The sequence below is a fragment of the Periplaneta americana genome, chromosome 16, assembly GCF_040183065.1.
Source record: "Periplaneta americana isolate PAMFEO1 chromosome 16, P.americana_PAMFEO1_priV1, whole genome shotgun sequence".
Classification (NCBI taxonomy): domain Eukaryota; kingdom Metazoa; phylum Arthropoda; class Insecta; order Blattodea; family Blattidae; genus Periplaneta; species Periplaneta americana.
The window spans coordinates 179,831,730-179,855,403 of record NC_091132.1 but is presented as its reverse complement, the minus strand read 5'-3'; the positions used below and the strand labels follow the sequence as shown (position 1 = coordinate 179,855,403).

The following is a 23,674-nucleotide window of genomic DNA, read 5'->3' as shown; positions in this document are numbered from 1 at the left end:
TTATCAATTTTTTAATATCACATGACACAGAAATATAAGACTGCTTAATAAACATCTCAGAATTGTATATTTGCAGAAATTACATACCGGTACAGGACTTTCATTTCAAAACTTCACAGTCTCAATAACTAATTATTTAAATTGAATGCAATTTAAACAAAAAAACACGTCAATATAAATATTGAGGGGAAAGTCACAAACCAGGCTTAATTGCATTTGAGGTTTCACCCCCACCCCCCAGGCGCTGACACCTTGAAATTTCAAATGGCACCCCTATAAATTTATACTTACATATGAAAGAGCATTCAATTGTTTATACATCCCATTCCTTTATAGGTATTCCTTTTCCTTCTCTGGCAGACCTTGCTCCTTTCTGAATAACTGCATTGGATAATTCAAGCTTTTTTCTACTTGTTCAATATCTTGACGCTTTATCAGGTGTTATGGTTATCTAGCATCTGAGGAGGTCAAATTGATAATGCTAGCGAGATAAATCCAGGGTCCAGGACCGAAACTACATGCTTGTGCTTTTCTGTGTGTGTATATATATATATATATCCGATCAATTGTATGCCCCAAAAGAAATATATCGTCAATAAATTCGTTACATTATGTGCTCCATATTCCATTATCAACTACGACCATTCATTAAATGCAAAAAGTAAATATTAGATATCTACAATTGAATCGCCCCATGCAGAAAGGGCTTCAGTCACAAATTTTGAAAAATGAGATATCGATGGAAATCATTTCTTTATGGGTGGCTCCATCGGCCTGTGCAGAAATGTGTTCAGTCCAGTGCTTGGAAAGATAGGAACTGAAGCATCAGGCTCAAAGTTCTATGCAGAAAGGAATTCCAGTCCAGGACTGAAGCCCTTCTTGCTGAGAACCTGCATTTGTGCAAAGATGTTAATAATAATAATAATAATAATAATAATAATAATAATAATAATAATAATAGTAATAATAATAATAATATAATAATAATAATAACATTTTTACCTGTCAAACACTGGATAAAAGTTAAACTTCGACATCCTCATATTAATGATAAGACAAAACGGTGTGCATTGGCTGAGAAATTGGTGCACAAACGAAAGGCTAGGGAATTCTAGAACAAACTTGAAGTTCAACCCCGTGTATTATGTCTTGAAATAGATTTTATGAAAAATATTTATTTACCGGTTATTCCTGTCCAGGAAACATTTTACTTGCGGCAGCTGAATGTTAATATATTTTGCATTCATGACATTAGGAAAAATAAAGCTATAACACGCATTTATCATGAGGGTATTGCCAAAAATATATGCAATAAGGCGTGTTCTTTTCTGGATAATTACCTGCAAGGCATTCCTTCTGAAATTACAGTGCTGCATTTGTTTTCATCAACTGTGCAGGGCGGAATAGAAATCATACCTTAGCAAGATTGCTCATATTTTTAACAGACACCAGTCGATTTGAAAGAATCGAGCAATTGAGGAGCGTTTTTACAAAAGTCGATAGATGCAGAAATTTTAGAAAGTGAATTACATATTGATAACGTATGTTTTCTACCTCCGGATTCGATCTATGAAATCAGATTTTTAAAAAACTTTATTCATACCGTATGTAGAGACTACCAAACCTTCCAGGTTTTTTCAAAACTCGATAGATCCTGTCACTTAGTGTAATTTCTGTAAAATCTCGATTTCTGCATCTATCGACTTTTGCAAAAACGCTCCTCAATTATTTCCTGTAAGAGGTCATTCTTTTCTGTCCTGCGACAGAAATTTTGCTACAATCAAACACTCCCTTAGAAGATATGATCGACTGTACTCTGTGCATGAAATAATTGAACTGATCATATAAAGTAAGGCATCTGCGAAGTATGAGGTATGTAAAGTCCAAATTGAGGACATTTTGGATATTAAGAACTGGTGGCCAATGTTGTATAAAAGAAACTGCACCGAAGTCGGTACCACGAGATAAGAAGTACATTTTGATATCAGACACAATGAAGCAGTTTTCATACAACAGCCAGTTACGTGGCTGTATAATCACATCCCAGTTTATTGATGGTATCGTGAAACACACAGTCCATCTTTTCCACCAAACCGTGCATATCCAAAGGCAAAAATTCCAGTGAAAGCGACAAAAATAAATCGCATTACTAGTAGATCCCTCCCTTATGTATCAATGAGCATCAGGAATTCTATAGGTACTGAACGATAGGTGGAGCGGAGAAAAATTCTCTCCGACACCGGGATTCTAACCCGGGTTTTCAGCTCTATGTGCTGACGCTCTATCCACTAAGCCACATCGGATTCCAATTCTGCTACCGAATTGAATCCTCTCGGTTTAATCTCCACCTCTTAGTCTCCCTTTAGTGGCCAAACCTCATGCACAGCGCTCCACCAATCCATCATATGAGAAAGCAGAATTTCTGTACGGAAATGTTATGTACTTCGGTATATTACATTATTATATTGACATTTGTCACTATATTAACTGCAATATTATATTATAGCATATATTACAGGTTTGTATTTTCTTTCTTTCGCTTGTGTTGTTTGTTTTGTTTTTTCATATTATGTATTTTGTATATATGTATCCATATAAGCAACCTGTAATTGGAAGCCTGCTTCTTTTGGTGGTGGATTTAAAATAAAATTAAATTAAATTAAAATTAAATATCGAAGTAAATCAGGAATTCTACCAAGAAATTACACTCTGGTCCACAAGTGAAGTTGTTGACCAAGAAGAGCAAGATTACTAAAGAAATAGATAGTGTATTGTAATTTTTTTTAATTTCTGACATTTGCTTACATAAATATAGTTTCAGAACCAATTGTTTTAGTTTATTTTATGCTCATTACTCTTTCACAACCCCAAACTATAACCATTACCCCAATGAAATAATTAATGATGCTCATTTTTTCCAGAAAATAGAAAAAATGTAAAGATATATTTTGCTCCATGCAGAAAGGACTTCAGTCCAGCACACAAAACTATTTTTTTTTTTTGGTCATTTAAAAAACTTCAAAGTCGTTGCAACTCTGTAAGAGCAGTCTTGCTAGGTCAATAAATAACCGTGATTTTTTTCATAAGCTTCGAACTCATAATATAGTGCACAGACTTTTTTTTTTTTTTTTTTTTAGTTTTCTCAAAACTAGGTCTAATGGACTGAAGCCCTTTCTGCATGGGGCGACTCAATTATTTTCGAAATCTGAATTTATTAGACTCTAATATAACATAATGCAACTCTTTCAGAAACGTTAATGCTGTCAGAATATCCTTAACAAGTTGGAAAAAAAAACTTTCTAATCTCAACACAAATGCATCCACTCAGTTTAAAGCCATAATTTAAATGGAAGGATAATAGCAGCCAGTACATGAGAAGGCCTGTCATCTGCTGTCAGTATTGGCCTCTGAATGAGAATTATGTGTTGAGATGATAAATTCAATCTGTTCTAATGGTCCCCTTCGGCCCTAGTATTATGTGAGAGTGTTGCCGACACTGAAGTCATCTTTATTGTCTGCATCAAATTACAGGGCATTTAAGAAATTTGGCGGTGTTCTAAATTCACGCAGGAAAGATTTGGTTTATAAGTAAGAATATGTAATTAGGGCGAGTCGGGTAGTCATACAGCTCCGAAACTGATCACATCCGGTTTCTACTAATCTGCATTAAAATACCTACGCATTTTCAAGGTAATTGATATTGGCAGTGATACAAATGTGCAATATTCGTTTACAGTGGAGGGTCGATGTTCTATCGTGAATCTTTTAATCAGCAATATTCGCAGAAAACTAATAATACTAAAAATAAATAACATCAATGAAGGATGAATCATGAAAGTACAGCCCTTATTAATCGCGAACTTGTCTGTCTCTCTCATCACTTCACGGCCATCTGGAAGAAACTTTGTGAAGGATTCAGCAAGCCCTGACATGACCGTGTAACATCATGAAGGTAGTGCAGGAAACAATTTAACGACCGTCAGTATTGTCATACATAGTCCTAAGAATCGATGTCTCACTACTCCAAGGAATATGTGGGCCAGGAAGATGGCCTCACATCGGAGGTGAAATTTGAGGAAGATCCCGTGCCAATATTGTCCGCTGTATTGAAACGTGAACCTGAGGTGAGTGGACCACAAGGAATGCACTGCTTGTTCTTCAAGTATTTATCTTATACTTTTATTCTAAAGACATTACCTCTTTACAGCAGTACTTTTAGAGCCTTGCACACTATGATAGAGATAGAATAAGTATAACCAATATTTACAATTGCAAGTTATGTCATGTTGCAAAGAAATCTATTATTGAATTGCTACTTGGTTTCATGTTTCAAGTTTGAAAACGAAATTTCTTGTTACAGTTACTGTTAATGTTGCAAAGCTACACATTTCTGCAGTATATTTAATAATGTGTTGTTATACTTAGGGACTCTATTTTCTTTTGTTTTCTCTGTATTTTTGCCTAAAATTCTCAATTACAGTTTCAAATGATTAATTTCGTTTTAGGCTAAGTGTACGTGCACATATTATCGCAATTGCTTCATAAAGATTTAGGGTGTCAAACCAAAATATAATAACTATGCATACAGCATAGATTACGAAGATAAAGTGTATAGAAATCAATGTTATTGTATGAAAATCTAAACTTTGTCCAAATCACAAGAATTAAATTAATATTCCAGATCGAAATTGGTAAGAAAATAAAAGCAAGTTGTAAACTAGGGTGTCACCGTGTAGTGGGTGATTCAGTAACAGATTGCAAGAATTGAACAACAAATAGAGGCCTTACTGAACATTTTTGGATATTATGGAACTTACAGTTTGTGAACCCAGATTTAGGCGATCATGTCAGTTTCGCTGTAAATATCAGGGTCGGCATTGCAGATTGCAAGATCATCTAATTGGGCCATGTCGCCTACCTGAGCGTCTGAATGGCCACTTAATGGGAGAGGATGGTATTTTTTTAAACTTGTTTTCCATTTGGTGTAAAATATTAATCTTTTGTATGTGGAGACCTCGTAGCTGTGGCAACACAACCAAATTTAAATTTAAAAAAAATTGGGGGGCCAGATTTGAAAATATATATATATATCCATTGCAGAATTTTACTAAAACCGACATATCTAAACCGTTTGTAAAGATAGATTCAAACAGCTTTTTGCAATGTGCTTGTAAAAGCATGCTCTACAAACTGTCTGTAACAGAATTTTGATATTAGTCCCTACGTTTGGAAAATAAACAATTAAAATTTAATAATAAATTTTTATTTCTTTTTGCAAACAAACGGACATATTTTTAAAATGAAAACAATTAACAAAATTCTGTTACAGAGAAAATATTTCTAATGGTCTAAAGAATGTGTGTTCGAAATTTCATGCATATATCTTCAGTAGTTCAGAAATTATATCCATTTTTGTCTGGCAATGTAGCAAAAAAATGAAGTAACCGGAAATAAAGATAAAAGGGGGCGTCTGATTTAAAAATCCATAGCGCAGGAAGTTTAAAAATAGCGTCTCAGCATACGGTAAGGGCACAAACACTCACAAAATGTTATGCAATCTATTCCACACTTATCACAGAGTATTCTAAAGAGTTTTTTTTTTTAATCTACTCATTTTACACCAAAAAATATCGTCCTCTCCCCTTAAGTACCCATTTACTTGCACCTTGTGAAAAGAATTTTGCTGAGTAGTTCAATAGAACAAAATCGGGCAGTCGTGTTTTTTCCACAGTTTCCCTTCATACACAAGGGGTTTTTAGCCATCGAGTACAGTCAAGCATAAAATATTACGAGCTGACTAGGGAATAATCCAGACTCTAATTGTTTCTTTTACTAAACTACGCAAATATTGTTGCTAATCTAACACAGTGTTGAAGATATGCTAAGTATAATGCACAGTAGTGTATTATATGCGGAATGGCCGAAATATTAAACAAGTGTGCAGAGTTAACTTTGCATATTCATCACCAGAGACGTTAATAACAAGTATAACAAATGTTTTTGCATGAAAATATGCATTTGCATATGATTCCTGTCCTTATTCATCGTAATGTGAACCACATACGTCCGTTGTGATCAGGCTGTGACATACAGACATATAGGAGCAACTTGTAAAGTTAGAAGTCGTCTTGGAACACTCTGTATTAAATTGCCCATTTAATACTTCTCTTTGTACTGCAGGAACTGAATTTTTCGGTTCAGCATGTGACTGGTATGAAGGAGGAATATGAGGACCAGAGCCAAGATCTCACAACTGAGATACAATTTGAAGAAGATCCGGTGCCAATTTCGTTTCCTATGGTGAAACATGAACCTGAGGTGAGTGGAGAACAAAGAATGCATTGTGTCTTCTTCTTCCAATGTTTATGTTATGTTTTGATTGTAATGTACGTTGTCTATTTAACTGCAGCGTATTTCATTCTGTGATTTGGCAATAAAACCTCATATATACAGGGAGATTCACAGAGGTTGGGCAGTACTCTAGGACTTGATTTCTGGATTCATTCTGATGAAAAAAAGTCCAGGAGGACTTTCGATCTATTATTGGAAATCGTCTCCCATTGCGACTCCTACAATATATAAGCTCGGACACTATTACCTTATTCCACTGCTCTGAAGATGACCACAACACAGTGGTCGAAACGTCAGCCACTAGCACCAAGACAACGCGGTATAAGGCCAGAAATTTCTCCACACACCATGTGCACCTGCCGCGGAAGTCTATGCTAACACAATCCAGAGTGTGTTATTATTATTATTATTATTATTACTATCATCGTTATTATTATTATTATTTTATTATTATTATTATTGTTATTATTTTATTATTATTATTATTATTTATTATTGTTATTATTATTATCGTTATTATTATTATTGTTATTATTACTATTATTATTACTACTACTATTATTATTACTATTATTATTTTTATTATTATTACTACTAATATTGTTATTACTACTGTTATTATTGTTATTATTATTATTATTCTTATTATTATTAATTTATTATTACTACTACAATTATTATTATTATTATTATTATTATTATTATTATTATTATTGTTGTTCTTTTGTTATTATTATTATTATTATTATTATTAATATTACTACTGCTATTATTATTATTATTTTTATTATTATTATTATTATTATTATTATTATTATTATTATTATTATTATTATAATCGTTATTATTATTATTACTACTACTATTATTATTACTATCATTATTATTTTTTATTATTATTACTACTAATATTGTTATTACTACTGTTATTATTATTATTATTATTTTATTAATACTACTACAATTATTATTACTATTATTATTGTTATTATTATTATTATTATTAATATTTTGCTTTTAATCCACCACAATCTTGAACATATGCTACAATATATGCACAATAGTATATTATATACAGGAATGGCTGAAATATGCTCGATCATCTTTTCGTATTATAACTGACGTTCATATCATGTACAAAAATTGGCTTTTGATGAAAAATTTGCATTTGCATATGAATCCAGGCCCTATTCATCATGTCAAGGCGTTACATGCAGATATATAGAGAGCAGTTGTAACGTTAAAAGTCGTCTTTTAACACCCTGTAATAAATTGCCCTTTTAAGACGTCTCTTTGTACTGCAGGAACGGAATTTCTTGGATCAGCATGTGACTGGCATAAAAGAGGAATATGTGAACCAGAGCTCTGATCTCGCATCAGAGGTGAAATTTGAGGAAAATCCGGTGCCAATTTCGTTCCCTGGGGTCAAACGAGAACCAGAGGTGAGTGGAGCACAAGGAATGTGCTGAGTGTTCCTCCAGTTTTAAATTGTATTTCGATTGTAACGGACACTGCCTCTTTACAACAGTACTTGCAGTGCCTTTCACTGTGTGATGGAGACAAAAACACTTATCACTATTTACTATTACAAGTCATGTCTTCTCCTAGTATATATACTCTATAATAAATAATAATAAATAATAAATGTATGTAAATTTTCCAACAAAATCAGCCATACATAGTATAAATACCCGCAGAAAGAATGATTTTCATACGCCATCATCAAATTAATCTTGCTATCAAAGCGATAAAAATGTTCAGTAGTCTTCCCGAAGACATTAAGAATCATAGCAAAGCCTGCATTATTTAAATTAAAACCAAAAAATTACTTTATATCTCACAATTTTATTCTGTGTAGATGAATTCTCGACATTTCACAGTACTGTGTAACTATTTTAATGCTATTAAACGGTAAATATATTACATTGTATAAAATATTATTGTTATTAAGGTATTAATTCTGTACATATTTCATACTTGCATTTTATATATATTGCATTTATATGTTAAACGTAAGAATTGGACATATTCTTTATTCTATGCTATAAAGCAAATGTAAGAATATTATGGAACGAATAAATCTATCTATCTATCTGTCTGTCTGTTATACTCTTAATGGTTATAAAGTCACACATTCCAAGAGTGCGTTTGAAAAAATGTTATTCTTAAGGACGCTACTTCTTTTTGTCTTCTCTGTGTCTTTGTCAAAATTCTCAATACCTTTTACTATTTCCAAATAATAGAGTTTGCTTTAGATGTATTTGCAAACATTATCACCTGTCTTCATTTTTTGTTCACCCTATGTTTTCAAGTATTTACGTATTTGCAATGTATGTTTTGTGGAACATTATGTTATCCGTAAAGAAAATATATTTTGTAAGTTTAAGATATATTATGTAGCTTATTTTGAGTGCATTCCAGAATAGGTTCTAAATTTGACAAAATGTTCTGATATACAGGCCTACAAGTACGGCATGCATGAAACTACTGTTTATTTTTATTTACTCATTTCAAGTTATCAAGTTCACGAAATGGTTCAACGAATTTTCCAACCAATTTTGTCTCTACAATGCAGTGTAATGATCATTATGGTCATAGCAAAGGAATGTGTGTATACTGGACTTTTAGTATAATTTCATAGTACATGATATTGCCTGGCAGAAATTATGGAGCTAAACTGGAATAAATTAGACAGTATTAACATTGTTATTCACATATGCGCAACATTTAATTATCAACAGTAATCTCACTAGAGGATTTGATTTATCTAGAGCAAATCAAACTCGATTGGGATTTAATTGACAATTACACGACTAGAAGAAAGTATATAAAGATTAGAAGTTACAAAGTACTCCAGTACAATAAAATATTAATTGGCTTACGAAAATACAAATGTCTTCAAATGTGTTATTGTACCATCTCAACAATATACGCTATGATTATGTTTTCTTATTATCAGTTGTGCCAACTATGGAATCTTCATTGAACTCTGTGGACGGTTACTAGCAACGAGTTAAATACTAGTATCTAACTCATTCAGTTTCAATTTTATTAATAAAAATCTGCACTCCACTTCAATGAACTGGATCCCAGTAATCAACGTCACTTGACATATGATTTTCAATAAATCTTAGTATTAAACAATCTCTGATACGTGACTATCCATAATAATATATAGCAGAAGCTATAACAAACATAACCTAAATAATATAAACAAGTGTTAGAAAAGTTTTAATTAGGGATGATAAAATAAACAAGATACGTTTTAATTAACGATGATGAAATAAAAAATAAACATGAATAATTTTAAAAGAAACAATTATTGAAAGTACAATTTTCAAATTTGAATGTTTGAGTGGTTGGTGGTTCAGTTGATGTTATATTGGACGTGTGCGTAAAAGAAGTGAACTCGTTGATGTACATGGTGTATCCCTCAACTTATTCAGGAGTTCCGAATGGTGCTCTTCATATATGACCAGTGATCTTTATTAATTCTTGTTCTTGATTGCCAATGCGAGTCATATTTGAAAGTGCTGTGCATCGACTGGAGTGGTTTGTAATTTTCTGTTTTTTGACGTCCAGACCAGTGCAATTTGAAATGTTGGCAAACAAAGAAACAAATGCTAGGGTACTGATAAAAATAAACAAATGCTATGGACGCGATAAAATTAAACAAATGCTAGGGACGCGATAAAATTGTGCGATAAGCAGCCATGTTTGGTTGAAAGACGTCCTTTCGTACCGTTGTATTTGTCAAAAGTAGTGTGACGTAGTAAAAGTGTAATAGTCAAGAGTAATCTCACTAGAGGTTTTGATTTATCTAGAGAAAATCAAAACTCGAGTGAGCTTTATTTGACTATTACGCGATTAGAAGACAGTATATAAAGATTAGAAGTAACGAAGTACTCCAATACAATAAAATATTGACTGACGAAAATACAACTGTCTTCAAATGTATTATTGTACCATCTCAACATTACAAATATTACGCTAGATGGCAGTAGTGAGTTATGATTAGGCCTACTAGCAATGCCTTCTCGTCGAGAAGTTATCGATCTATATCACGATGGCGGTGTTACTAGTCAAGGAGGCTTTGTTGATTCAGTTTCATTTTTATTAAAACAGTTGCATTCCACTTCAATTATCCGAATCCCAGCAATCAACGGCACTTGACAGATGATTTTCAATAAATCTTAATATTAAACAATCTCTGATATGTGACTATCCATAATATCATATAGCAGAAGCTGTAACCTAACCTAACTAATATACACAAGTATTAGAAAAGTTTTAATTAACGACGATGACATAAAAAATAAACATGAACAATTATAAAAGGAATAATTATTGAATGTACAATTTTCAAGTTTGAATGTGGTTGGTGGTACAATTGATGTTATATTGGACGTGTGCGTAATAGAAGTGGAAGTAGTTGATTTAGGCCTACATGGTGTATTCAACTTATTCAGGATTTCCGAATGGTGCTCTTCATTTATTTGTAAATAGGATTTCAGAAGATGCATAGGTGTGATCAGTGATTTTTATTAATTCTTGTTCTTGAATGCCAATGCGAGTCATATTTGAAACTGCTGTGCATCGACTGGAGTGTTTTGTAATTTTATGATTTTTTATAATTTTGGAATTTTTTACGTCCAGACCAGAGCAGTTTCTAATGTTGGCAAACAAAGAAACAAATGCTAGGGACGCGATAAAATTGTGCGATAAGCATCCATGATTGGTTGAAAGACGTCCTTTCGTACCGTTCTATTTGTCAAAAGTAATGTGACGTAGTTAAAGTGTAATAGTCAATAGAATACGTTTTTTAACTGCTGGTGTTATGAGCACAGAAGTGGTATCAAAAGCAAACTGAATCAGGCCATTATATAGGTACCTGCTAATGAAAGAGTTACCTGGTTGAAGTTTTTTCTACGGTTTATCCTTCAAACAATTATTGAGAACAAATGCTGGCAAACTTTCGGTGCTGGATCTTGTATTCATTTCGTTGCCATTGTCACCTGTATTTCGGTCAGACATTAGAGAACCATTACAGTTGACAGTGTTGTAAAATAAACCACTTAAATCATCTACCATCGTCACTATAAATCAGATTGTTCGTTCATAAATAATTTGTGCTGTTAGGGCTATTCAGTCGTTAATTAGTTAATCTATAACAGCCATTTTCCACCGATTTGCCATTTGCACTCATGTAAACGCGCGCATGTAGGGTAGCTGATCAGTAAAATTAGAATTTAATTAAAATTTTATTTATCTTTATGAAAGAAAATGTTTCGCTCATTAAATACTTAGCAACAATGTGATGATATTTTATTTTTATTTTAGTTGGTTATTTAACGACGCTGTATCAACTACTAGGTTATTTAGCGTCGATGAAATTGGTGATAGCGAGATGATATTTGGCGAGATGAGGCCGAGGATTCGCCATAGATTACCTTGCATTCACATTACGGTTGGGGAAAACCTCGGAAAAAACACAACCAGGTAATCAGCCCAAGCGGGGTTCGAACCCGCGCCCGAACGCAACTTCAGACCGGCAGGCAAGCGCCTTAACCGACTGAGCCACGCCGGTGGCTATGATATTTTATGTTTTCTAATTTCCTAAATAACAAATTAAAAAAAACACACATGGTTATCACTAATTATTGCACTGGAATAATTCTCTGTCATTAAAATTTACATTTCTATCATAAACTTTATATAAAGGTACATAAATTGTTTTAGTTCAATTTGTGAATAATATGTATTTTGTTTCTCATCTCTAAGTTTTTTTTTGTACCGTGTGCCTTTTCACCATTTATTGCCCGATATTTTGACTAAGAAATAATTAATATAAAATTAAAACTGTTTTATTAAATAATAGCCATACCCATACACTCCGCTGCTCCCGTTAGAAATAAATATAAAATAATTACATAATTAAAATAGGACATTTGATCCAGGGAACATTCGTGTTTGATAGAAGGATAAATCGTTTATTATGTTACTTAATTTAAATTTAATTAAAAAAAAAATGCGACCATTTTGATCCAGAGACCACTCATTTGGTCATAAAAATTATTTTAGGAAATAGAGGAAACGAATGTACAGAATAGCCTATCAAGTTTTCTGTGCATAAGTATCTATTTTAATCTTACCTGTCCTCGATTCACTCAAGTTACTGTAATAACATTATAGCATTATGTCCATCGAGAGAAACTACACTTTCCAATTGTGAATTAATAATTAATTATACAAATCGGTTAATTTAGCTTCCGATATTACTTCATACAAACACAGAAACGTTCTCTATAGACTATGTTTCATACATTTCTATTGTCGTTGCCCAAGGCTCCTTATAGACGAAGTCGTTTTTTATTTCATTACACCGCCTTAGATGGCATTGTTATTGTAATTTTGAAACTCATTGATCTCATTAAATATCAGTCCTATCAAAGTTTTTCATAGAATAAAACTTATCGGAAATTATTTTCAAGGAAACTTTTGTTATGTAATATTTTTCACGAAATTAATAATAAGGAAGGTATTTCGATTTATTTAATTCAAACCCCCTTATAACCCCCCTTTTAAATAAAATATTTTGAATGCCATATAGCCTAAATTCTAAGGTACAACGAACTTAATTTATATTTCAATTGTCATGTAAATCGGTTCAGCCATTATCACTTGAAAAGGTATCAAATAACCAGAAAGACAGACAGACATACAAAAAAAAAAAACGATTTTCGGTTTCAGGGCGGTTAATTATATGTGTTAGGACCAAGTATTTTTGGAAAATCGAAAATTACCAGAAAAATTTCGGCTACAGATTTATTATTATTATAGATATTAATGCATATACATTTATCTGCTTTATTCGGATTTTGGAGCAATCATTCTGTCCTAAAACCCTCAAAATTGCCCTCCTGCTTGGAAAAACAGCTTTATATAGAGTGCCGCATGAGTTTAAATAATACACGTTTATTGTGCCACAAATTGGAAAAAGGTGGAAAACGTTGTTCTATAAGAAAAAGAATTATCCCGTCAAAAATCTGCTTCAAGAATTGGCTTCTTTTAGCTAAAACTCTTGTAGGCCTAATAATACTAGAATGGAGTTCTGTGGAATCTAAACTTGATGCGCTTTTCTTAATGTAAATAATGCTATCTGTCTGTTTTATTTGCTCTGTATTTTAGGAAGAGCAAAGAGACATGCACACAGTGATCGAGGAGCCAAAGACGGCAGTAACGGCAGAGGACAACAAGGTTTTCGCCGAAAGGTGAGTGTGGTGTGCGAGTCTTCACGTAGAGAGTTCATTATGTTTGAAGTGTCTGTTTTCTTGACTGTCTAGAAGCATTTTCAGGAGAACTGTCTGTCTTATTCATCCAGCAATAATCAGTCATTCACACTGCACTTCCCTTGGTATCTGGTTTCCATAAGTACTGCTCAAACGTTTCTTCATGTTGTTCACTAAAAGAGCGTAGATTTTTAGGAAAATTATGTAGACTATTTCGTTTATATGACGTCATTCCATTTTCGACCAATGATGTATAATGAAATTTTGAATTCCAACCAATCACAGTCAGACTTTGCGATAATTTCTGCAGCTAGATTTATCGCTATCAATTTATCGCATGGTCCTTCTTTTGTTTAGTCTTTGACGCCAACTGTTTCCCCGTAAATTGATGCATACATACATTAAGATGCAACTACACGGTTAAACTTTTCTTTCAACTTTAAAGCAATGAATGCAAGATTGATATTTAATATTAATTAATATATTTACGCAGTGAAGACCACGTTCAAAATGGCGCATCATGTAGACACAAAATCTATATGCATTTTAATTGAACGTACATTTTAAATTTGATTCTTTCAATATTCTTCCCAGATTGCACGCATACGCGATTGGAATATTGAACTGTGTAGATGCAGCTTTATTTCCGTTACACACTAAAGGGAGAATGCGTTTGTCGAGCTATAAAAAATGCTTTCGTGTAACACTCATTGTAAGTAACGGTCGAAACAAGGCACAGCTGACATTGGTCCTGCTTCCACAAGTAGACCTAACGTAACCTATAAAATTGTAGGCTATAACATTTGTATTGAAATTAAACAATTAATAGACGTTCAAATTTATGTAACATCACCGCATGTCAAACTCAAAGACCTTGCATAGTAATTGATCAAACTGCCTTTCGTATGGCGTAATAAAATTCGTGTTTTAATTAGGCCTATCTAGACAGAGATGACTTCACTGTGTAGCAACATGTCTCGCTGTGAATACATAAGCATTGGTATATAGCTGTCCCCACTGTTACTGTTAAAGTAAATTATGATTTCAGCAGATAATGAAAATGTATTTGTTATAATAATAAGAGAAAAGTGCAGTACATGTAATTAACAATGTTAAACCTGTATTTCGATTTTCGCAATTGGCATTACTGAATAATAACATCGAATTTCTTTATTGCAATAATCGATATTCATCTACGAGTATTTCAACTTCACAATGTCTGAATAGGTTAAGTATTCGTTAATATACAATTATTAAAATTTTGTGATCGAATTTTAGGGATATATTATTTAAATTTTTATTTTATTCACGAAATAGTCCTAATTAATGTCACTCGAGGTCTGAGATTTCCCAGATAAATCCACTCGCTTCACTCGTGGATATATCGGCTGATCTCAGACCTCTCGTGACATTACTGCAGATGATAATGCAAGAAGTGGGCCTGTGACACTCAAATTGCAGCCCAGGGAAATATTGAACTACCATATTGAGTCCATTCCAAGTGTTTTTCTTTGCTCATCACTTTTATAGTCACTGTGTAACATTAATTTTCCTATTTTATTTAATATTTCTCTGTTTCTTCGTTCGTCCATTTGTTCATGCATTCTGGTGTGGTTAAGGGCATCAGTCTTTCACTTTCACACCACCAAAATTACAACTACAATAATACATACAAGGATTCATGATCAATGTTTCATGAGGGGTTGGATTTCTTTGTGTTTAGCCACTGATTCTTCTTCCACTGCATAGACCTAGCCCTACTGTCCCACTCAGACACAAAACATGTTGGTGTTGTTATTAACTAATGCAGAGCTCTTATCAATAAAGTCGTTAACTCTAATACTCTCCAATATTTCTCACACTCTGTGAGTTTAGAGCAGAGCTGCTACGAAATCAGCATAGCAACTTATGATTTAGAGGTTATGGTTATGGGATGGCCGGGTGATTCTGTGTAAAAGACTGCTTATAACTGTATGACTACTCAGCGTTCAGACAGGGATGTAGAACGTGTTGCTGTTAGTAAGGTGTTGTAGTTGTAGTGAAAATCACAATCATATTCTGTAAATGAAACAATTCATGTAATTAATGCCTGAGATACGTCAAGCACAGTAATAATCAGCAGTAAATTAAGTGTAATGAATTTATGTGACAACTTCTACAAAAGACAAAGAAATAAGGGATAAGAACTATTCCATCTCAAATCGACCGAAATATACAGAAAATTGACGTTACAATTTTTAAATACAATGAAATTTTTCTGTACGTAGAGAACTGTGATACAATGCTTTGTGCAATGTTTGAGGCATCAGAACTTCATAGTGATTAAATTAAAAATATTTAAATTTATCGTATTTTCATAAAATTAGCAACTTCAAACTGTTGTAGTCCGAAACCCTTTCACCCAATGACCAAATCATGGTCTACTTTGATGCTGAGAAATTAAACTTTATATTGACATTTAAACAGATTTTCTTACTCTTTATGGAAACGGAGAAATTTAGATTTTTCCTCATTAAGACGTCTTTCGCTAGGAAAAAAAAATTTAAAAATATATAGTTAGATTACGATTTGAAAGTACAAATAAAGACATATTTTTTACTGATGGTATGTTGATAAGAAAGTATTGAAAATATCAAATAGAGAAAAAAAATTGTTCACGTGTGAACTAACCAGCTGAATGTTAGACGGGAGCTAGCCGAGAGAAGCAAGGCCAGGAGACAAACACGTGATGTGTCGTCTAGCAGCCATGGCTGTGCTAGCTTCATAACAGGGTTTCAAAAACATAGGAGTAAAATGACGCTCAACGCTCGCTTATCTTCAGCTCTCGGCCAGTGAGTGTGGTACTGCGCCGTTCAAGTCTAGGCGTGTGAAAATAATCTATTTAATACCCTCGAAACTTATTGTCGTACCACTAAGCAAACAATGCCGAATCCCTCTAAATAATGCAAGGTTTTTTTCTCAATATTTTTTTACTTTATACAAATGGTCAAAAAGCCTAAATGCAAGTAAAATAAGATTATCTGTCTCTCTGTGTACAATAAAAATCAAGATTACTTCTTAACATAACCTAACAAATGCCAGCTTCACAATGAGCTCCCGTTCAGTGTTCTGCAGTAAATGGTTCCAGAGTTCTGACCACTGAAAGAGGCTTGTTTTTACAAAATATGCTAAATTTGTCGCTCAATAATACGAAAACCGTTTGACTTTCGATAGTATATTTTTGAAAATGCACTCCCTTCAGCACCTTGTATAAGGAAAAAATTACAGTATACAAATAATGCGAGGTTTTTTACTGATCGATTTCATTTGGAATAGCCCATAGGCATTATTTAAACATTGGATTATTTCTGATATATTTAAGGGTTTATGACTATTTGCTGATTAATTAGCGGTATGTCACGTTAAATAATATAGCATATTCTTCTAACCGAAAAGAAAGAACCGTATACTGTCACGTAAATACATGCACAAACTGAATAACAACAAAAAAAGTAGTTATTTCCTAAGCTTTTATTTGATTGCTTGTTTGTTTGCAATTGCAGTGCGTGACTTACCCTGCTTATAATCTCGAAAAACATTTTCTTATTTTACAAGATTTAATATTCTCACTTGAAGCCCCTGCTCCAGACGTCTGTTTAACGTTTATTTTTATATATAACATTCTCTATGTCAGTAATATTACGTTAGCGGGCGCAGTCCATAAAACTGATCGCAAATTATTGTCAGCCAGTTGAGTCATTAGATTAGATTTGTTAAGTTTCATGAAAGGGAAGAACTGGATACATTTATACGTACTGCCGAACATGGATATAATTGAGGATATTGTGATGAAGCCTTCAGTGCTCTTTGCTCTTAAGCATGAGGTCGAGTGATGCATTGCATTAAATTTGTACTTCCCGATGACGTCTAGCATAAGACTGCGGGTAGGAGAGGGATATCAGGGGAGGTAAGGCTTGAACACGTGGTGTCCTGGAACAAAATTGAAGAAAGCACGTAAGAGAAATTGATGACGTGGCTGGTTTAGAGGATCGCTCTGGACATCGCTGTTAATGATTCTGATGTACTGCTGCCTAAAGACCGCACACTGGACAAAATGGTGAAGAAATAATTCCAGTTTTGTCCAAGTGTTTGTAGGTAGCACCCGTGATGAAGTTCTTTACCACATATAAAATTGAATGGCATTATTACTAAATACAGTCCACACCTGTGGAGTAACGGTCAGCGCGTCTGGCCGCGAAACTAGGTGGCCAGGGTTCGAATCCCGGTTGGGGCAAGTTACCTGGTTGAGGTTTATTTCCGGGGTTTTCCCTCAACCCAATACGAGCAAATGCTGGGTAACTTTCGGTGCTGGACCACAGGCTCATTTCACCGGCATTATCACTTTCATTTCATTCAGGCACTAAATAACCTAGATGTTGATACAGCGACGTAAAATTACCCAATTATAATAATAATTACTAAATACACAGACTTTTTTGTTTATATATTTGTTTTTTTTTATTTATATCTGATGTTTTTCTCCATCCTTCAGGAAATATTAACTCTGTTTATGAAGGCCTACAGGTGTTGGGCAGTATTATATCACGAGACAAGCATAACAAAGTTAAATAATTTACTCCACAACAATGGGTACTCCTCGCAACACAGCAACTCAATAGTCGTATTGCACTCCTCACGACGACAATGACAATACACGTGTATTATTGAGAACAACAATGTACTGCTAATGTGCACTATGTGCAGAACAACACTGACAGTTCTCAGTTCACTGTTCGTTCGCTTTGCCTAGTTCTTCAAGTTCAGTCTCTCAAGTTCAATGTACGGCGAACCGCAGCCTTCCAGATACTGTTCACAACACATCGAACCCAAGCCTTCCAAATGCAGTTCCCTGCACGTCGAACCCAACCCTCCGGATGCGGATCCTTGCACGTCGAACCCAGATCTACTATTCTCGGATTTTTCCTATCATTAAGTGGAGAGAAAAGTTATATTTGGTAAGCCTATATTCTTTTACATTTGTAAATTACATTGTTGCAGAACATTAAAACATTGTCATCAGTTCAGTGTTCGCAGAACAACAAATATCAAGTTAGAGATAATTCCAATACAGATTTTCTCATGACTAGGCTACAATGAAATGGAATCAGTAATGTTCCACTGCAAGATTTCTTATTTTAAAGTCACAAAATTAACGAATTACAAAGGTCTTATATATCATAAAAATATGAGATAGCAAACGTTATAGCACATTTGCAATCCCGAATTTCGAAACAATCACATTAAATAGTTCGCTCGTGTCGAAAAAAGCTAGGCAAATGCAGTTGGTTTTGGACAGAGAGGTTTATTAAAAATAAATGGTAAAAGGTAGCTAAGAGTTGACTAACGGTTTGTAATTCTAATAAAAATAATTATACAGGTGAAGTCCGAATTGTTGAAACATTACTCATAAATTAATTACAAGCTTGTATCTCTAATCATAATGTACTTCCTTATGAAAATAGGTTTGTTTTATTTTAATATTCAATAAATTGAATGTGTCTTTGTTGCGACAATTTTATAGATTGATAGTATATTTGCTTCAGGATTGCAGCTACGAATGACAGAAATGCATCAACAGATTTGGACAGTCCTGCACTTGATGAGAATGAGACTGTGTGTGACACTCTCAAGAATTCAATTTCCTTGAGAAAAGCCGTGCGGAATCGTGAAGTTGAGAAGCAGATGGAATTTCAACTTCCTAAACTGAGCTTCTCAACTGGGGAAAAACTGAACAGTCACAAGTCCAAGGACGTAAGAAGGAAACCTTTCAAATGTGAGGTTTGTGGTATGTATTTCTCTTTTTTGTGTAACTTAAAACGTCATAAACTCACGCACACTGGCGAGAGACCTTTTAAATGTGATACTTGTGGTAAATGCTTCTCTCAGTCGCGTACCCTAAAAAACCATGAAAGTGAGCACACAGGCGAGACACCTTTTAAATGTGATATTTGTGGTAAATGCTTCTCTCACTCGGGTAGCCTAAAAAACCACGAACTTCTGCACACTGGCAGGAGGCCTTTCAAATGTGATGTTTGTGGTAAATGTTACACCCTGGCGCGTCGTTTACGTGTTCATGAACGGCTCCATACTGGCGGGAAACCTTTTAAATGTGATGTTTGTGGTAAGAGTTTTGCCCAGGTCTCTACACTGAGACGCCACATACCTCTGCATTCTGGGTTGAAACCTTTCAAATGTGATGTTTGTGGCAAATGCTTCTCTCGGCCGGATTACGTAAATTCTCATGAACGCGTGCACACACTCGAGAAACCTTTCAAGTGTGATGTTTGTGATAAGTCTTACTCTCATTTGAATTCTCTGAAGAAACATGAACATGTGCACACAGGCGACAAACCTTTCTAATGTGATGTTTGTGGTAAATGCTTCACTCAATCGAGTAGGGTGAAACTTCACGAAGTTCTGCACTCTGGCAAGAAACCTTTCATATGTGATGTCTGTGGTAAAGGCTTCTCACGGTCGGTTAACGTAAAAATGCATGAATATCTGCACACAGACGAGAAACCTTTCAAATGTGATATTTGTCGTAAATACCTCTCACAGCCGGCTACATTAAAAAACCATCCAGGTTTGCACACAACCGATAAATCTTTGAAATGTGATGTGGTAAATGCTTCTCTCGGCCGTGTAACCTAAAAGCCCATAAACGTGTACACACAGCCGAGAAACCTTTCAAATGTGATGTTTGTGGTAAGTCTTTGTCGTGTTTGAGTTCTCTGAAAATACATAAACGTGTGCACTCTGGCGAGAAACCTTTCAAATGTGATGTTTGTGGTAAATGCTTCTCTCAGTCGGGTCACCTGAAAGTTCATGAACGTCTGCACACACAGCGGAGAAACCTTTGAAAAATGATGTTTGTGGGAAGTGTTACTCGAATTTCTGTTCCTTAAATGTTCATGAGCGCATGCACACTGGCGAAAAACTTTTTAAATGTAAAGTTTGTGGTAAGAGTTCTCGATGGCCAATAATCTAAATAGCCATCTGCGCCGCCACAGAGGCGAGAAACCTTTTAAATGCAATGTTTGTTGGAAATATTTCCAGGATTTGGGTATCTTAAGAAACCATGAACGGCTACACACAGGCCAGAATATTTTCAAATGTGACGTTAGTGATAAGGATTTTACGAAGATGGGTGGTTTAAAAATAAATGTGTAGGCTAATAGGCTTTAAGACTTATAGGCAAGAATCTTTTTAAGTCTGACATCTCTGAATGGTGTTTATTTTCTAAGACTATTTTAATTATGTTCCATAAATACGGACGAAAATATTTAATAATGTGATGTCTGTGGAACGTATTTTGCCCAGTCCTGTAAACTAAAATCTTTATTCATCATCCACAATAAACTGGGAATCAAAACTTCAACAAGAACGAAATTGTTATTAAAATACATATATTGAAAATTGAGCATTCGCAATTAACAACAAACGAATCACTCTGTTGCTCTCATAAAGCTATTTCCTCGTCGTATATTTTGTAGTTAGGAGGCTGTCAGAGAATATCTTCTTCATGCATCGTGTCTATTTAACTCTGAGTGTATCTGACCAAACTACGATTAAAATAGAATTCTTAAAAGATTCTGTGTCATAAATTTTGAAGAAGTTTAATCTGGGTTTGAGGAACCGATTTCAGAACATGATGAGAGTGATAATAGGAGGAAGAAGAATAAAGTGCATGCGATTTGCTGATGATATGGCGTTGTTAGCAGAAGAGGAAACGATACTAGTGGATATGCTAATGCAGCTAAATGACAGCTGTTAGCAGTATTATGTGATGAGGATAAATAGAAATCAGACGAGTACCCTGGTCATAGGAGAAAAATAAGGAAAGTAAACCTCCGAATTCTGAATGAGACTGTAAGACATGTGGCAAGCGTCAAATACTTTTGGTGTACTTGTACTGTAAGTAGTAACATGACCTGCTGCCAGGAAGTGGAAAGAAGAATAGCAATGGCAAAGGAAGCTTTTGATAGAAAAGGGACCACCTTCTGCAGACCTCATAAAAATTGAACTAAGCAAGGGACTAGTGATATGTTTTGTATGGGGTGTGACGTTGTATGGGGCAGGAACATGGACATTACGACGAATTGAAGAGAAGCGAATAAATGAATTTGATATGTATATATACAGAAGTACGGAATTTGTGAAGTGGGCAAACAGAATAAGAACAAATGAAGCTGTGTTGGAAAGAGTGGGTGACGAAATAATGATGCTGAAACTGATCAGAAAGAAGAAAAGGATTTTGTTGGGTTACTAGCTAAGAGGAAACTTCATATTGAATCATGACCTGGAAGGAAGTGAATGGGAGAAGAGTTCGGGACAGGAGAAGGTATTAAATAATAGACGACATTAAGATCTATGGATCATATTAGGAGACGAAGAGGAAGGCAGTAAATGAGAAATATTGGAGAAAGCTGGGTTTGCAGTGAAACACCTGCCCTTGTGCAGAACACTGAATGAATGAATGAACCTTGGTATATGTTAATAGGTTTTTTCTCATGAAAGAACGCAATATTCAATTATGGACATTGTTGTTAACATTGATGATTTATTGTGGATCATAAAACATTTTTGTAGCCACGCGGTGTACTTTTCAAAATTTTATTGAAGTAATTAAGTAACCATAATTGTATGTATTTATCGTGTTATATCTTATTTGTACTGCTTCTTTATGACTGTGGAAAAAGTGATGAAATATCAAAGAGATGCAATGAGGCTTTGCGCTAGAAGACTAAGAAATATGAGGGGCTATGTGAACTATACTGCACTAGGTATAATGAGGAATAAAATGAATGAATATGAATATGGAAACAGATTATTTGCTTCAACTCTACCATACAACAATTAATAACCTATACTTATTCAACCTTCCTTAAAATGATAAAAGGTTCTTAATTACTAGAAGTAAACCTTTCATATGTGAACCATTATTTTGTCACAAATCTTATGTTTGAAATAATATAGAATGGGGATTTTATAAAAAGGTTTATTGTCATCCTTTAGATAATCCATTATTTCTCGAAAGCCCCTCTCTTCCTGGATGAAAGTTTGCTGATACAATTAAGTGATCTTGTTTGGCAAGTCTTGTCATGTTAGGCAAGCATCGAACTTGCGATTTTCTTCTTTCATGTACACGAAAACCGTCCACAGTACTCAAATGTAGCAATGTGACGTACCAATCATTCTTAAATGCATTCTCTTCTACATTAGACAGAATTTACTAGTTTCCTAGTAGGACGTAGTTAAACGTTTCGCACAATATTTCTATTTTAATAAACCAATCAACTTCCTATCGATGTGGTAATAGTTTTCATTTTATTTTGTAAAGCTTTTTTTTTAATTAATTTATTTCTCGCACATTTTTCAATCTTGTAACAATTAGATTCAAATTGTTAGGATGTGGAGAATGTTCATGCAGCCGAATAATTCCATATTACTCTTCGTCTACTGATTCCTGAATTAGACGATTAGTAATTATTCTTAACTTTTATATAACCTTATTTTAACAGTTCCCGTATTATCAGATAAATTACGTTTTGAAAGAATAAAATATTACATACTTTTAATCTGAAGCTTTTATGAAATAAAGACGACAAGTTTCTTTCCAAATCATTTTCATTTATTGCATTTAATGATATGGAGGGTAGCTATGAATATATTGAATAAGCAGTCGCGGACAGCCGATGAGGGGTTGTCCTTCACCTTGGGGATTGGGCGAAGGGATAACAACCCATCACCGTAAAAAACAGCTTGTTACGAATCCTTCAAATAAGCCTCGGAATGGGACTGATTCTCTGGCATGACCACAGAAAAGGAATAAGAGGGAGGCCGAGACGTAGATGGGAAGATAATATAAAAATGGATTTGAAGGAGGTGGGATATGATGAGAGAGAATGGATTAATCTTGCTAAGGATTAGGACCGATGGCGGGCTTATGTGACGGCGGCAATGAATCTCCGGGTTCCTTAAAAGCCAGTAAGTCA

The 23,674-nt window shown here is 34.2% G+C and overlaps 1 protein-coding gene across 1 annotated transcript; it reads left to right on the top strand.

The window, feature by feature from the left end:
* The first annotated feature begins 3,403 nt into the window (after positions 1-3,403).
* Positions 3,404-22,599, top strand: LOC138692119 (zinc finger protein 235-like). Its single transcript, XM_069815088.1, has 5 exons — positions 3,404-4,124; positions 6,181-6,318; positions 7,656-7,793; positions 13,540-13,622; positions 19,223-22,599. Exons 1-5 carry the CDS (start codon positions 4,011-4,013, stop codon positions 20,037-20,039), a joined length of 1,290 nt encoding a protein of 429 aa, XP_069671189.1. The 5' UTR covers positions 3,404-4,010; the 3' UTR covers positions 20,040-22,599.
* The last annotated feature ends 1,075 nt before the right edge of the window (positions 22,600-23,674 follow it).

What these genes read in the sequence shown, in the direction of transcription:
- LOC138692119 (XM_069815088.1), top strand. Translation starts at nt 4,011, where the DNA reads ATGTCTCACTACTCCAAGGAATATGTGGGCCAGGAAGATGGCCTCACA. An exon ending in TGGTGAAACATGAACCTGAG is followed by an intron (nt 6,319 to 7,655) that starts GTGAGTGGAGAA and finishes TTTGTACTGCAG; the next exon opens with GAACGGAATTTCTTGGATCA. An exon ending in GGGTCAAACGAGAACCAGAG is followed by an intron (nt 7,794 to 13,539) that starts GTGAGTGGAGCA and finishes TCTGTATTTTAG; the next exon opens with GAAGAGCAAAGAGACATGCA.